This window comes from Sarcophilus harrisii, chromosome 3 (genome assembly GCF_902635505.1).
Source record: "Sarcophilus harrisii chromosome 3, mSarHar1.11, whole genome shotgun sequence".
Classification (NCBI taxonomy): Eukaryota; Metazoa; Chordata; class Mammalia; order Dasyuromorphia; family Dasyuridae; genus Sarcophilus; species Sarcophilus harrisii.
The window spans coordinates 503,395,340-503,411,467 of NC_045428.1; the positions used below are offsets into that span (position 1 = coordinate 503,395,340).

The 16,128-nt window shown below is 37.4% G+C and overlaps 1 protein-coding gene across 3 annotated transcripts in view; it reads left to right on the forward strand.

The window, feature by feature from the left end:
- AAMDC (adipogenesis associated Mth938 domain containing) overlaps window positions 1-4,435 on the forward strand; it is a 41,405-nt gene extending 36,970 nt beyond the window's left edge. For all 3 annotated transcript variants that reach the window (XM_031961515.1, XM_031961514.1, XM_031961513.1), the window contains exons 3-4: window positions 2,295-2,390; window positions 4,241-4,435. In XM_031961515.1, coding sequence (XP_031817375.1) covers window positions 2,295-2,390; window positions 4,241-4,381 — 237 coding nt within the window. In that variant the 3' untranslated portion in view covers window positions 4,382-4,435. The remainder of the gene's footprint in view (window positions 1-2,294; window positions 2,391-4,240) is intronic.
- Window positions 4,436-16,128: the final 11,693 nt, after the last annotated feature.

Below are 16,128 nucleotides of genomic sequence, written 5' to 3' on the forward strand. Positions count from 1 at the left end.
AGAATAAAGATTGAAGATTTTCCCTTAACCTGAATTCCTGACTCTGGCTGATTTTAAAATACGTGGTCATGATAGTCAACAACTTCTTTGAACCTTAAATCCAGTATTGAGATAGTTGGTGATGAGGTACTTCCAAGTTTCATCCCCTTATTGCACAGGTACATAATAACTAGAACAAATCCCAACTTCACCAACAAAAAAAATTGCTTTTTTTTCCTTTGCCAATGAAAGAAATGGATTGAGATCTCTTACCAACTCCAAAATTGGTGTAGACCTGAACAACACCCATTAGGACATACCTACCTCCTCTTCCTGCTATTCTTCCATGACATCATTCACTCGCTACCTCAACTTAAACCAAATATGGGCAGCTATGCTCTTATTGTCCAAAGCTCCATTTCCTGTCTCTGGGATAGTTGCTGCATTTAGAATGTAAGATCCATTCCTTTGGCCAGTAAGGATGAGGGTCAGTGGTGGGGAAGGATTTTTTGCCTTATTTAATCTGCTGTTCTATCTCTCTAAAGTGCTTCCTCCCTTCACTGCTTCCACTTCTTGGGAAAACATATAATAAACCTTTGTTTTGCTCCTAGAGATATTTCTAGCTATTTTATTATATGGTGGTCTCTCACCTTTCTGTCTGAGCCACATATCAATTTTATATACACAAGATTGTGAGATCTCTGCATTGCTTTCATTTGAATTTTTCTGGTTACTAATTGTTTTTGAGCACTTCATTAGATTAATGTTTCTCATTTAACTTCATTTCAATTTAAGTACTATGTTGGGCACTTATTGCATGTCAAGAACTGCGTTAAACATTTATGACACAAAAACAAAGTCTGTTATCTTTCCTCAAGAGGTTTACATGCTACTAGGAAATGGGGAAGAAGAAAGTAACATGTACAGAGACAAGGATATAGATAATATATGCAAAATAATTTTAAGGAGAAAACAATAAGGAGATAAAAAAAAAAAGGATAGAGATAAACTGCAGCTGAGCCTTGAGAGATGCAGAGAGCAAAGGATCTATATGTATAAGATGGTGACAAAGAACTGGAAACTAAGATGATATCTATCAATTGGGGAATGACTAAGTACACAAATTTCATCATACACAATTTATTATGTATGAATGGAATACTGTTCTGTTAAAAATGATGAAGGGGATAGTTTCAGAAACCCTTGAAAAAAATGATATGAACCAGTAAAGCAGGTTGCTTCAAGTGAGGAGAACCAAGGAAACAATTTGTACTATACAAATAGTATCGTAAAGACTAACAACTCTGAAAAACTTACAAATACTGATGAATAAATGTATAGCAACCAACAACAATTTTGGCAGTCCAGTTCTGAAACCTACTGTCCACTTCCTGACAGAGGTAATGGACTCAGCCAGAAACACCTCAGATTCATTATGTATTTAATTTTGAATTAATTTTTTGAGGTTGTATTCAGAAACCTTTTATTGGTGCCAATTTTTTCTTAACTCCCATATTCAGTTACCCAATCCCACAGAAGCTTTATCCTAGAATAAGGAGTAGTTAACAATATTAAGTAAAAATATTTTTTTTAAAATGTTATATGAGGTCTAGAGAGTTCAGACTTTTATGTAACTCCAGAATTGAGAACTTGGAAGAATGCAAAGAAGGTGCAGGAAGGCAGTATTTAGCTAAGTGAGCTAAAAGAACTTTATAACATTTAGAATTGTTCAAACATAGCATGAGTTTCCTAAAGAGGAAAATGAGTCTTTAATCATTTTTAGTATTCATTCAGGAAGAGGCTGAAAGATCACTTCTTGAAACTGTTATAGAAAGTATTCTGTATCAGGTAAGGATTCTTTAAGAATCCATAACTGTGAAATTCAATACAATTTATCTCAAGGTAGAGTTATATTTTGTTAAATTCTTTTCCCCTGATAGTCCAGTCCATCTATATCTAAGTATTTGAATTATTTTCCCAAAAGGGTAAATTTTACATTGAGCCACATTCTTAGCATGATTTAAAATTCTCTACCAGTTAAAAACATCTTTGAAAGACAAATTTTAGTTTACATAGTACAAGAGAAGACAAGTATTTCATAGATTCATAGAGTAGGAAGATACTTTTAAAAAATTATCTTTCTCAACTATCTTTAGACACAACTACATTGTCCTTGTCAGATGAAAACTGATCTGTTTTTAAAGTCCTTTAGACAAGGAGATTCTTGTAACTTGCCATGAGAACTCCTATTTGCAAAGGAAGGATAAAGAAACCAGTGTCCTCGATACATAGTAAACTTTTTGTTTCCTTTTCAGCATTCTCCAGGTGTGCAGCCTGCAGATGTGGAGGAAGTAGCCAAGAAGGGTGTGGAAACCCTTGTAATTGGTCGGGGAATGAGTGAAGCATTGAAGGTACGTATTGGACAATATGACATATACCATGGGGATGATCTTCTGGACCCTGCTCTTTCTCTCCCTTCCTTCCCCCATTTTCTGTTACTTTGGAGTACGTGAAGCTTTGTGAATTCTCTGTCTTAGGACTACTGAACCTGATAGGACCTGATTTAGCAGCATAGGGTATCAGAGGTAGGACCAGTACCTGTATCTTTTCCTTTCCACTGTGCTATTCCATCTCTGGGTCTTCTATTTTTTTTTTTTTCCAGAAAGAGTCTAATCCTGGCATTTCTCAACAACCATACTTGTCCATCACTTGGCTATAAGTTCTTTCATAGTGATATTTGTATAGGTGCTTGTAAAAGCTTCACTTGAAACCTTCCCCAGAAAGGCATAGCCAGGAAGGGTGGAGGAATGAGATAAGAAAACAGAGGAGAAAATTTGTATCTATAAAGAAGTTACCTCTCGTTTCTCTTTTTAAATAAAAATAATTTTCAAAACACAATTGAATGGTACATAGAGGCAACTGTTATTCCAATTGTGCAACAATAGGAAATGGCTTCCATTTCTATAGCACTTTTTTTTCTCACAAAAAGAGCAGTTGGTAAGTAAATGTATCCCCATTTTACTGATGAGCAAACTGAGGCTTATAAAAGTTGAGGAAGTTTCAGATCCAAAATCTGCCTTGTACCATCAGTGCTCTTCATCATGCTATGCTGTTCATCTTTTATGCCATAAATATATCTAGTGACTCACCCAATACAAACCACAGGCAAAAGACAACAAACTCAGTTGTGACTTTTTCTCTTATACATTAGCTGAATGAGAACCAGATATAAGATCTGGTAATTTTCTCACACAAACAAAATTTCTAGAAAACTAGAAATTTACCTCCTTTAAGTACAAAGTTTTTAAATTTTAATTATAACAATTTTCATTACTCTTCATCATGCTCTTCACAGCTAGAGGCTAAACCATTGGAGCACACCCTCTAGTAGACCTGAAGACAAAATACCACATGCCTGTTGTCAGACCAGTCTTAACTAAATGCATTTAGTTGGACACTAAAGGAATAATTGTATTTTGGCCACAATAATTTTTGAGACCATTTGTGGAAATATTTAATATTTGTAATATATATCTGTGAAGGAACTGATAGGCCTAGATGTATAGAAACACTGGATGGAAGCTCTTTTTGTGGCTAATATAGTTTCTTGTATTATTAAATATAATAAATTGAATAAAACCAAAGCCCTTCCTGGTGACTTGGGAGCATTATTAACATCAATCTTTTTCCATCTTGACAATCCATTACAATACTCAGACCTGAAACTGCTCCTACACTAGGTGGCCCCATACATTTAGATAATTTGAATTTTTCAGTTTTTGTTTTTGCTTTGTTTTCTGTGTCTGCTATTTATACCATTTAGCTTTTCTGATTCCTCCCTCCCTGGAATATTATCAATTGTCACTTTTTGTTGCTCCCTGGGTATTTTTGTGCAGCCTGATCCTGCCTCTCTGATTGACAGCTTCTAATCTGCTGCAGGTTAGAAATCGAGCTGAACAACAGTTGTCATGACTATTTTAAAAATAGGAATAAACATATACTGGACCTCTCAGGAAGACTGTTTTAGTGCGCAGACTTTCTAGCATCTCTCTTAACTATCCAGACGCCTTTTCTGTGTCCTTCTGGGTTTTCAGCCATTCCCAGAGGTTCAGATTCGCTGGGCAAATGATGTTCTTGTGAAGGAGATGTCACCATCCTCAAGCTTGTTAAGTAGTAGGCTCATATCCTAGTGGTGATGAAAAAGGATCCTGTACAGTAAGGGCCTATAAGCTTAAGTTTATTGTGCTCCTCTCTGCCCCAGGTGCCGGCCTCCACTGTGGACTACCTCCGGAGACAAGGGATCGATGTCCTGGTCCTCCAGACAGAGAAGGCCGTGAAAGAGTACAACACCCTGGCTGCCCAGGGTGTCCGGGTGGGGGGTGTCTTCCACTCAACCTGCTGACCCACCTCCCCACCTTGGAGAAAATAAAACAGAACTTACAGCCTTTCCTCTTGATGCAGTCGTGTGCCGATTACCATGTGGAATGCTTTCAGATAGAGATTTGGAAACAAGGAGCTTACAGTTTCATGGGGGAAGACAGCACTCAAAAGGAAAAAGGGGCAGAAAGGGAAGGCATGGGGAGGGGGTATGAGAGAGATCTCAAGGGGGGCAGCTAAGTGGGATGGGCACAGCTGGTTGGCCTGGGTACTTTCCTCCAACAGAGCTCCCCAGTCAGGGAGGGAAGAGTCCTGAAGCACAAGGGAAAAGTCCCAAGGTCTATAGCTGGTTGGCAAAGAGAGATCTAACTCAGGCTAAGTAAGAGCCTTTAAAATGAGGAATAGAAAGGAAATTTCACAGTAGGACATTTCTAGCAAGATTTGATGATGTTTTTTGTCAGTCCTTAGCAATTTTGGCCTTTCTAAACCATTTGGTACTTGTGACTATCCTCTCGAAAAGTCTCTCTTCCCATAAACTACCTGTCTGACCATCATATCCCTCCTACATCTTGTGCATAGCATCCTCCAAAACTTTGTCCTAGCTCTCTTATCTTTGGACACTTTCTAGTTTGTGATTTTTTTCCAACGACTTCAGCCTACTATATATTACAATATATATTTTTTAATGACTTAAGGGTCATGTTGTTATTCAGATTATTATTTACCTCAGTTATAACCCTTTTCCACATCCAGCAATAGTTTTTGTAACTATGTCTTTGTTGAAATGTTTCTATGTGAACTAAATGGCCTTAGACAGACTCACTTTTATGTCAGTTCCAACCTTTCCCCTTTACAACTCCCACTTCTTATCTTGTTGCACCTCAAGATTGACCTTTCAAGACTGAACTTACTATTTTTCTCTGAATCAGCATCTCCTCTCAATTTCCTTAATTTTGTCAGTAACCAAGAAGAGAAATGTTGTCTTTCCTCAGCCTCACCCTCTTCCCCTTATTCAAGTCTTCCTCTTCAACATCAGGTGCATTTTCATCTCCTCTCCTCCCCACTCTACCAATTCAAGTCCATATCACCTTTCATCTGTACTATAAGAAAGCTCCCTAACATCTCTACCTCTGTTCTCTCCCCAGTCCAGTTCATCTTTCCTATATTTCCCAAAATAATCTTCCTAGTGTCTTGGCCTGAATCCTACTCAGAGACTTATAATGGATCCTTATGGCCCAGGAGATAGCTCACTTGAATAACCTGACTTCAAATCTACTTTTCCAGCCTTCATGTCCCTCCACCTCACACACTACATATTTCCTAATTGGATTCCCCTGCTGTCTCAGTAATGGCTGTCAACCTCAGTTGTTGAACTGAAACTGTCCTCTTCAAAGTTAATGGTGATCTCTTAATTGCCAAATCTAATGACCTTTACTCAGACATCTGTGGTATTTGACACTCTTGATCACCTTCTCTTCCAGGATACTCGTCTTATTTATAAGGTTTTGTTCTCTCCTGGCTCTCTTTATCTTTTGAATTACTATTTTTGTTAGAGACTTTTCTTTTGAGAATTGCCTTATATGCCGTGTCAGCTGGTAGGGTAGACCCAGGAGGTAAAAGGGGGCTTGGCTCCTGAGGCAGGAGGTTGTATCTTACAGGTATTTCCTTGAGAAGGCGAGGGGTGTGTCCTCTTGCTGGATCTTTTCTTAAGACTCAGCACTAACTCCAGGTGTCTCCCTTCTGTGGATCTACTATACAGTGCTGAGTGGGCTGGGCACAGAGTAATCCCAGAGGAGAGGAAATACAAATGGCCAGGTTTGCCATAGGCAAGGAGAAGGATGCGGAGAGAAGTAGAGAGAGACAGAGATGTAGAGAGATTCAGGGATGCAGAGAGAGAGGCGTAGTCTTGCTTCCTGCTAACCCCTGCTGAAATTACCAATAATGAAAGGCTGTTTGGCACTTTAACATCGGCTCATCTTCATGTGTATTCAGGGAAGATTGGTTTGTATGGCCCTGGCAATCAGTAGTCTCAGTGGGAGAGGTTACAATTTTATTTTATTTAATTAATTTATTTGCTATTTAATTACTCTTAATTCTATGTTGATTCTTCATCCACACCATACACATTGCCAGTAGGTATCCCCAGAGGCTCTATCCTAAATCTTACTCTTTTCATTTCATATTGCCCTGGGTAATTATACCAAAGGTCTGTAAGGTTCATTTACCATCTCTATGCACATGATTCTTTGATCTATAATCCACTTCTAATCTCTCACCTGAGCTAACATCATCTATTACCAACAGTCTTTTTAGACGTGTGGAACTGGATGCCCCTTAGGTATCTCATATTCCCCACAACTCAATACCTTTACTCCCAAACCTTTTCTCTCTCAAATTTGCCTAGTGCTGTTGTGGATACTGACTTCTTCCCAGTCATCCAGGCCCAGGATTTTGATATCATCCTTAATCCTCCACGCTTATCCACATTTCTGTCATTTCTACCCTCACATCTTTATGCCCCCTTCTCTTTGCTCAGTCTGCACCCTAGTTCATATTCTCATCACTTCTCATTTGAACTATTGCATCAGCCTTCCAATTAGTGCCCCTGTCTCAAGTGTCTCTCCATAACAATCCATTTTTCACTTAGCTGACAAGATGATTTCTGTTAAGCCCATGTCACCTTCCTACTTATGGAGCTCCAGAGGTTATATAGCTGCCGGGATCAAATATAAATCCCCCTTACATTAAAGCACTTCATATTCTGGCCTCTTCCTGTCTTTTTAGGCCTCTTAACCATTTAATTCTCCTCTATGAACGCTAAAATCCAGCTACATTGACCTGCTTGCTATCCTTTGCTTCCGCTATTGTGTGCCTGTGCATACAAGCTGTCCCCAGGACATGGAACCTCTGCCTTTTGAAGATTTAGATCAAAATCTACTTTCTGTAAGAAGCCTTCTCCAATCATTCCAGCTACTAGTTCCTTCCCTTTTGAGATTACATGTAGCTAGTTATTTATATGGTGGCTCTTCCATTAAATGTGCCAGGCAAGGTGGTGAAAAGTCGGAATCCTAGCCACAAGGGAGGCTTAGGCTAGAGAATCCTTCCTGCTCTGGAGTTAGGAGCATCAGTGGGCTTTGTCAATCAGGTGATTGAAATATGTTCAACATTAAGTTGGTGAGCCTCTTCTGGGAGTGGGGAGACACCATATTAACTAATGAGGGGCAAAACAGCTCAGATCAGAAGCAGAATAAGTCAAAGCTCCCATGTCAATAGGTAGGAGGAGGAGGAGGAGGCCTATTAGTTGCCCCTGCCTTTCCAGCCTAGGAAATATGGGAGAGATGCAGTCATTCATTCTCATGTATTCTCATACACACACACACACACATATTCTCTTTCCATTAGGTCAAAATATTTATTTTTCTTTATACACACATTCTCTTTCTATTTGGTCAAAATCTCATTTTATTTTTCTTTATATACACACGTACATATTCTATTTCCATTTGGTCAAAAACTTTTTCTACTTTTCTTTTTATCCCCAGTACTTAACATGGTACCCAATATGTAGTGCTAAGTAATTACTTGTTGACATTTCTTCTTTAATGTTACTTCAACTGATAAACCATATTCCTATCTGAGACTGAACTATATGGGGGCTGCAGTCCATACAGAAGCAGATGCATTTCTGCAAAGGGATATTCTCTTGTTGAGAGCTGTAGAGGCTGAATTGGAATTAGGGCCAGCTGTTTCTACTGCACTGCTCTTTCTGGAGCTCTGCTGTGTGTCCATCAGTCCATCAGAATCATTTTGACCCTCCACAGTGAAAAATCAAAGTGGATTAAAATACACATTTGACTAGGAATGTTCAGCATGGAGAAGAGCAAAAGTAATTCAAGTATGAGAGCTGACTTTACATATGTGGAAAGGGGATTGGACTTGCTCTTGCTGTCAGAGGGCAGCACCAGAAGCAATAATGGAAGATCCAAAGAGGATAAATAGAAGGGGAAAATCTCCTAAAAATGAGAGCTATACAAAAACGGAGCTCCCATCACTGAAGGTAACGATGGGCTGAGTATTCCCTCAATGAAGGTCTTCAAGCAATGACTAGAAGACAAAATCTTAGATATAGCTACTCTTTCATTCCTCTCTGGGTTCTACTTATGACTCCCCAGACGTCTTTCTCTATCAGTCATGACCCAGCAAACTAATTACCTGGACGATTACTTCTTCCCTATAACTCCTTCTGATTGGTCAGTTCCACTCATAATCTCCATTCTCCACTTCTATCAGATTGGCTGAAATGACAAGGAAAGATCATGATGAATGTTGGCCGGGATGTAAGAAAAATGGGATATAATACGTTGTTGGTGGAGTTGCAAACCACTCTATTTTGGGGAACAATTTGGAACTATGCTTAATGGGCTATAAAACTATACACCCTTTGATCCAGCACTATATCCCAAAGACATCCCCCAAAAGGGAAAAGGACTTACTTATACAAAAATATTTATAGCAGCTCTGTTTGCAATGACTAAGAATTGGAAATCTAGGGGATGCCCATCAACTGGGGAACGGCTCAACAAGTCATAATATAGAATTATAATGGAATATTATTATGCTATAAGAAATGATAAGCAGTATGATTTCATAAAAATTTGGAAAAACTTACAAAAATGGATGAAAAATGAAGGGAACGTTACCAAAACATTGTACATAATTTTTTCTTTTTCTTTTTTGCTGAGGCAATTGGGGTTAAGTGACTTGCCCAGTATCACACAGCCAGGAAGTGTTAAGCGTCTGAGGCTACATTTGAACTCGGGTTCTCTTGAATTCAGGGCTGGTGCTCTATCCACTGGGACACCTAGCTGCCAGGAAGCAACATTATTTGATGAGGCAGTGAATGACTTAGCTATTTTCAGCAATACAATGATCCAAGACAATCCCAAAGGACTAATGAGGAAGCATACATACAATCTGCCTCCAGAGAAAGAATTAATATTATTTAAATACAGACTGAAGTATGCTGTTTTTCACTTTCATTCTTTTTCTCTTATTAGTGTCTTCTTGTATAAAATGACTATTGTGGAAGTGTTTTACATAATTGCACTTGTATGACACATCTGATTGCTTACCATCTAAGGGAGGGAGAAGGAAACAGAATTTGGACTTCAAAACTTTAAATAAAAATGTTAAAAATTAATTTGGTTTGTTTGTTTTTGCAAAGCATTTGAAGTTAAATGACTTGCCTAGGGTCACACAGCTAGGAAGTGTTAAGTGTCTGAAGCCAGATTTGAACTCAGGTACTTATGATTCCAGGGCTGGTACTCTAAAAAAATTTTTTTTTAAATTTTTTAAAAAGAGTGGGTCCAGAGTACAAGATTACCCCAAGTGCAAACATATGTAATGGAAAAAAAGTTAGGATCCTCTCTCACTAGAGCAAGGGCAAAACATCACCATTATCATCACGATTTAATATTTTGCTAGAAATTCTAGGTACACATTGGACAAAAAAACAAAATTGAAATAAATATAAGTTTAAAAAAAGAAATTATTGCTATTTATAGATAATACAAGATACTTTGAGAATTCTAAACAATCAACTTAAAATTAATTGAAATAATTAAAAATCACAACAAAGCTGAAAGAGAAATCCATAACAAATCATCAGCATTCTAATATATGACCAACAAAATTCAGCAAGTAAAGCGAGAAAGAGAAATTTTATTCAAAATAATACAGAAGCTAAACAATACTTGCAAGTATTTCTTCTAAGATGCAGAAATAAGGAAGCATGGAAATAATTAGCGAAACACCTATTGATTATGGGAAAGGCAAGACAATATAATAAAAATGATATTATCTAATTTATTTGTTCAATGCTATACCAACACAACCCTCCAACACAACTTTTTAGTTCTAAAAAAAAAAAAAACAACAACAACAACAACTAAATTTATATAGAGAAACGAAAGATAAAGAATCTCTGAAGATGATGGAAAAAAAAATGGGAAGAAAGAAATCGGTTACCAGACCTCAAACTGTTCCACAAAGCAGTAATCATTAAAATTGTTTTGAGGGGCAGTTTTGGCATAGTGGATAGAGCACCATCCAGAAGTCAGGAGGACCTGAGTTCAAATCTGGCCTCAGATACTTAACACTGCCTAGTTGTGTGACCCTGGGAAAGTCACTTAATCCCAATTGCCTAAGCCAAAAAAAAAAAAAGAAAAAGAAACAAAAAACTATCCAAAATTTGGTTTTGGTTTGTAAAAAAGATTAGTCAATCAGGAACAGATTAGTCATATAACATACAGAAGCAAACAGTAGCATAGTTTAGTTTAATAAACCCAAAGACCCTAATTACTTGGAACATATACTATTGACCAAAAAAAAAAAAAAAATGATGAAAACTGAACAGCAGTCTGGCAGAAATTGCTTTCAGAGCAACTCCTCAACATCATACACCAAAATAAGTGTCAAATGCTTAAAATGACCTAGATATAAAGTGTCATGTCATAAACAACTTAGAGGAAGAAATTATTTTTTTAGATATGGATAGGGGAGAATTCTCTGTCAAAAAAGAGAAAGATAACACAAGATGAAATGGAAAATTTTGATCATATGAAATGATTTTGCACACTGAACTCTAAAAAGAGTAAAAATCAGAAGGGAAACTTACACAACTGGGGTCTGTGCAGCAAGTTTCTCTAAATTAGTCTCATATCAAAGAATGTAAGGAACATATTGATATATCTGAGTCATTCCTTAGTAGAAAAATGGTCAATGACAATTTTCAGATGAAGAAATTAAAACTTACTAGTCATGAAAAGGTGCTCTAAATCACTATTGATCAGAAAAATGAAAATTAAGACAACTCTGAGATACCACTACACACCTTTCAGATTGGCTAAGATGACAGGGAAAGATAATGAATGTTGGAGGGGATGCGGGGAAAACTGGGACACTGATACATTGTTGGTGGAATTGTGAATACATCCAGCCATTCTTGAGAGCAATTTAAAACTATGCTCAAAAAGTTGTCAAACTGTTCATACCCTTTGATCCAGCAGGATTTCTACTGGGCTTATATCTGAAAAGGACCCACATGTGCAAAACTTTTTGTGGCAGCCCTTTTTGTAGTAACAAGAAACTGGAAATTGAATGGATGCCCATCAATGGGAGATGGCTGAATAAATTGTGGTATATGAATGTTGTGGAATATTATTGTTCTGTAAGAAATGACCAGCAGGATGATTTCAGAGAGACCTACAAGTAATGAGTTAAATGAAATAAGCAGAACTAGGAGATCATTATACAGTGATTATGGGAAAGGCAAGACAATATAATAAAAATGATATTATCTAATTTATTTGTTCTGAAACAATTCTGAGGAATGTGGCTCTTTTCAACAGTGAGGTGATTCCAAAAAACAATGAGGCCATTTCCAATGATTTTTAGTTGAAGAGAGCCATCTACACCCAGAGAGGATTGTGGGAACTGAGTGTGGATCATAACATAGCATTTTTACATTTTTTGTTGTTTGCTTGAATTTTATTTTTCAATTTTTTTCTTTTTTGATTCGATTTTTCTTGTGCAGCATAATTGTGGAAATATGTATAGAAGAATTGCACATGTTTAACATATATTGGATTACTTGCTGTCCACAGGAGAGAGTGGGGGGAAGGAAGGGAGAAAATTTGGAACACAAGGTTTTTCAAGATGAATGCTGAAAATTATCCATGCATATGTTTTGAAAATAAAAAGCTTTAATTAAAAACAAAAAGAAAAATGGTCAATGAACAGATAGCTTTCAAATAAAGAAATCCATACTATCGACACGAAAATAAAGGAGAGGGAATAGGACAGGACAGATTATTTCTTTAGCAACTTCATTTCTCACTCAGTTACTCTCATTTTGAACTTTGAATCTCCAACATGACACTTCCAAGAATACCTCCTTACCCCCACCCACTTTTAAGCTATCTTTTACCTGATATCTTTTCCATTAGCATGTAAACCTCCTTGAGGGCAGGGATTTTCATTGTGTATACCTTTAGTACTCAGGATAGTTCCTGCCACATAGTAGGTAATAAATAAATGTCTATTGGCTAAATCACCAATATTAATTTTTAAATAAACTATATATAATTTTTTTCAATTAGCAAACATGTGTTTTCTTTCCCTTCCACTACAAACAATCCTCCCTCCACTTGAGAACAAAAGAAAACAAACTTACTGTTATAAACATGTAAAGTCAAGCAAAACAAAACTGATCCCATCCAACAACAACAACAAAAAAAATTGTCTCATTCTTCACTTTCAATCCTTCATATATTTCATCATTAGTCCTCTAGAACTGTGATTGGTCATTATGATGATTAGTGTTTCTAATTCTTTTCAAGTTGATTCTCTGTACCATATTATTTTTATATTGCTCTCTTTACTTCATTCTGCATCAGTTCATATACATCATTCCAAGTTTCTCTGAAGCCATCTTTGTCATCGTTTTATACAAAAAATTAGTTTTTAATTCCATGACATTCCCAATCAGCAACAGTTTTTGGATTTCTTTGGATTTTTCCAGTATGTCTTCCTTCCCCAGGAAACTCATCACTGAGAAATCTCATTATTCTGCTAGATTATATCTGCTAGATATGTCAATCTCATCAGTACAGTTTGTCCTTTTGCCTGGTGGGCAGGTCCTGGGACTCCAAGGCCTCTATTTAAGGAGGAGCTCACCACAAATTAATCCCTATCCTCCATTATACACTTCTTTGGACATCCTCTCCCATCCCTGCTTTACAGCTTCCTTATGTATATTGTCTTCCCCTATTAAAAAGGGATCTCCTTGAGGTCAGGAGCTGTTTTCCTTTTTAGTTGTACCTTCAGTACTTAACACAGACACTTATTTAAATGTTTAACAACTATTGATTATAACTTACTCAGCCACTCTCTCATTTATTTTGGCAACTCCTCAGATTCTCACTCTTTCTACCCCATAGAGAGCCATAAATACTTCTGTACATCCTTAGTAAAGATTTGTTTTGCTTGGGAATAATTTCTTCTTTAGTGTTCCCTCTAATTGTTCCTCCCCCCTTCTCCTTTTCCCTCTTATTTGCCTGTTGAGTGAAATGTTTCTATACCTATCTGTGCATATGGGTATGGGTATATTCTTCCCTTCTTTGCCCAGTTCAGATGAGTGACATTCAGCTGCTTCTCCCTACACCCTCCTCCTTGTTTGTACATGATATGTAAGGTACCATGATTATGTAAGAAAATTTTTCCTAACTTTCATTTTCCTTTTTAAAATCAATATTTAATGTATGCATATACTGGACTTAACATATATTTTTAGCATGTTTAACATATATTGGATTACTTGCCATCTAAGGGAGGAAGTGGGGAGAAGGGGGAGAAAATTGGAACATAAGTTCCAAATTGTTGAAAATTATCCATGCATATATTTTGAAAATTAAAAAGGCTTTAATTTAAAAAAAGATAAAATAAAATCAACATTTAGAGAAATACAAATTAATGCAACTTTAAGGTTCTATTTATCAAACTAGCAACAACAACAAAAGAGAAAAATGATAACTGTTGGAAAGGGTGTAGGTAAACAGGCTAATTAGTGAGGGGAGCTATGTGTCCAGTCACAATGTGGAACTATGTCTGTAAGTTATTGAACAAATATATACCCTTTGATCCATATATTCCACCTCTAGATCTATTCACAGAGAAAACAAAGAAAGCGGGACAATATATGTACAAAAATATTTATATATATTTTAGTGACAAAGGAAAAACGAAAGAGGTGCTTTACTGGGGAATAGGACAGCTAGGTGATGTAGTAGATAGAGTGCTAGGTCTATAGTCAGGAAAACCTGAGTTTAAATACGACACTTTGTAGTTATATAACCCTGAGCAAATCACTTAATACCGTTTGCCTCTTTCATCATCTGTCAAGTGAACTAGAGAAAATGATAAACCAATCTAGTATCTCTGCTAAAAAAAATCCCAAATGGAGTCATGAAGAACCAGACATGACTGAAATGACTGGACAAAAAAATAGAGGCTTCATGGGGAACAGGATTATTTTACCCATAGGCTAAAATGAACCTTTGTTGTGATCTGTTACAATCCTACTGTCAACTCAATTTTTGCAATATTTCCAAAATTTAAAGTCCCCAGATCGCTCTTATTTCTACAGCTTGTCTGGAGATAAAAAGAGATGCATCATGGTTTCAGCTAGCTCCTCTGGACAGAGATATGCCATTTATCTAACTGGGTGTGAGGAACTTGAGACCATGATAGAATCTTGGAAGAAGAATGATTTTGTTGGGCAAAACTGATAACAATGTGTGGTCACAACCCTGCATGACTGAGAGTTCAGACCTTTTGCAGAGAGGCTAAATGTATTCAATGCTTAAATCAGGACCTTAAATCATTACCTTGAACATAAACTTCTTTAGATCTGAAGACTGATACAAGACGTTAATGTCATTGTAAGTCAACCATTGTAATGATCGGCTATGTAACTTGTTGGGTAGAGTACTGGGCATTGAGTTAGGTTAGCTGTGAGTTAACACCAGGATTCTGACATCACCCTTGAGTTTTCACCTTGTTTCAAGTTGAGTTGACACTACGATTGCAACAGTGATCCAAGTTAAGGATGATCTAAAATAAGGGTCAGTGGGACAGTGTACAGAACAAGGAAAAATCGTTCCTCTGAGATCACAGGAAAGGAATAATTCTAAAATTCAAACTTGCCGGCTCTTACAGAGCCAAACCTTGCCTCACAGTGACACCTACTGGTTGCCCATGTAAATGAACTTGTGAAAACTACACAGACTGGGAATAATGCCAGAACTTCACAGGTTCCCACATCTTCCCTCTTCATCCTACTCCTTTCACTCATTAACTAGCTGTGGGAAGAGAATGTCACTGATCTGGGAGGAAAAGGGAGGCTCTCGGTTCTATTCCTGATCCAGAAGAGCTCACTGTGTAACTCCAGGTAACTCACTTCTCCCTGCTGGTACAGACAAGGGTGCACTATGGTGGAAAATGCTGGGTTCGGAAGAAGACAATAGAGGTCCAAATCACTGATCTGCCATTTTTGTCTTAAAAGAGCCTGAGCTTCCTATTAATATAGTGAAAATTTCAGACTAGATCTTAGGGTTGAAAAAAATCTGACATTGAAAGGAAGCTTAAGAGATCATTCGTATGGTCTCTTTGTTTCACCCTGGAGAATGACACAGGAGTGTAGCGATTTACCTCCATGACCATTCTCTGGTCTCACCTCTTCTAGCACAGATTGGAAAGCTCCTGACAGTGATTTTCTTGAGCCTGAAAGATGATCACAGCCAGCATCTGTTTCAGTGCATGCTCTCTTCCTTGTGGTCCCTGGTAGTTCTAAGACAATTTGTATGAACCCAAACCCTAGCAAAGAGTGGGGGATTTCTAATCCCAAAACATGATCTCATTGGGATCTCCCCACCACTCAGTGCAGGGGCTTTTACATGTCACAGACTTTAAACCTGAACTTAAATCTGCCCTCAGACACTTACTAGTTGTGTAGCCCTGAGCCAGTCACCTAATGCTGTTTACCTCAGTTTCACCATCTGTAAAATGAGAAGGGAATGGCCAACCATTCCATTCTCTTTGCCAAGAAAACCCCAAAAGGGGTCATGAACTGAAATGACTGGACAACAAAATAGGTAGAAGCTTCATGGGAACCAAGAGGCTTACAGTGGGAGAAATTATAGATGATCAGAACTG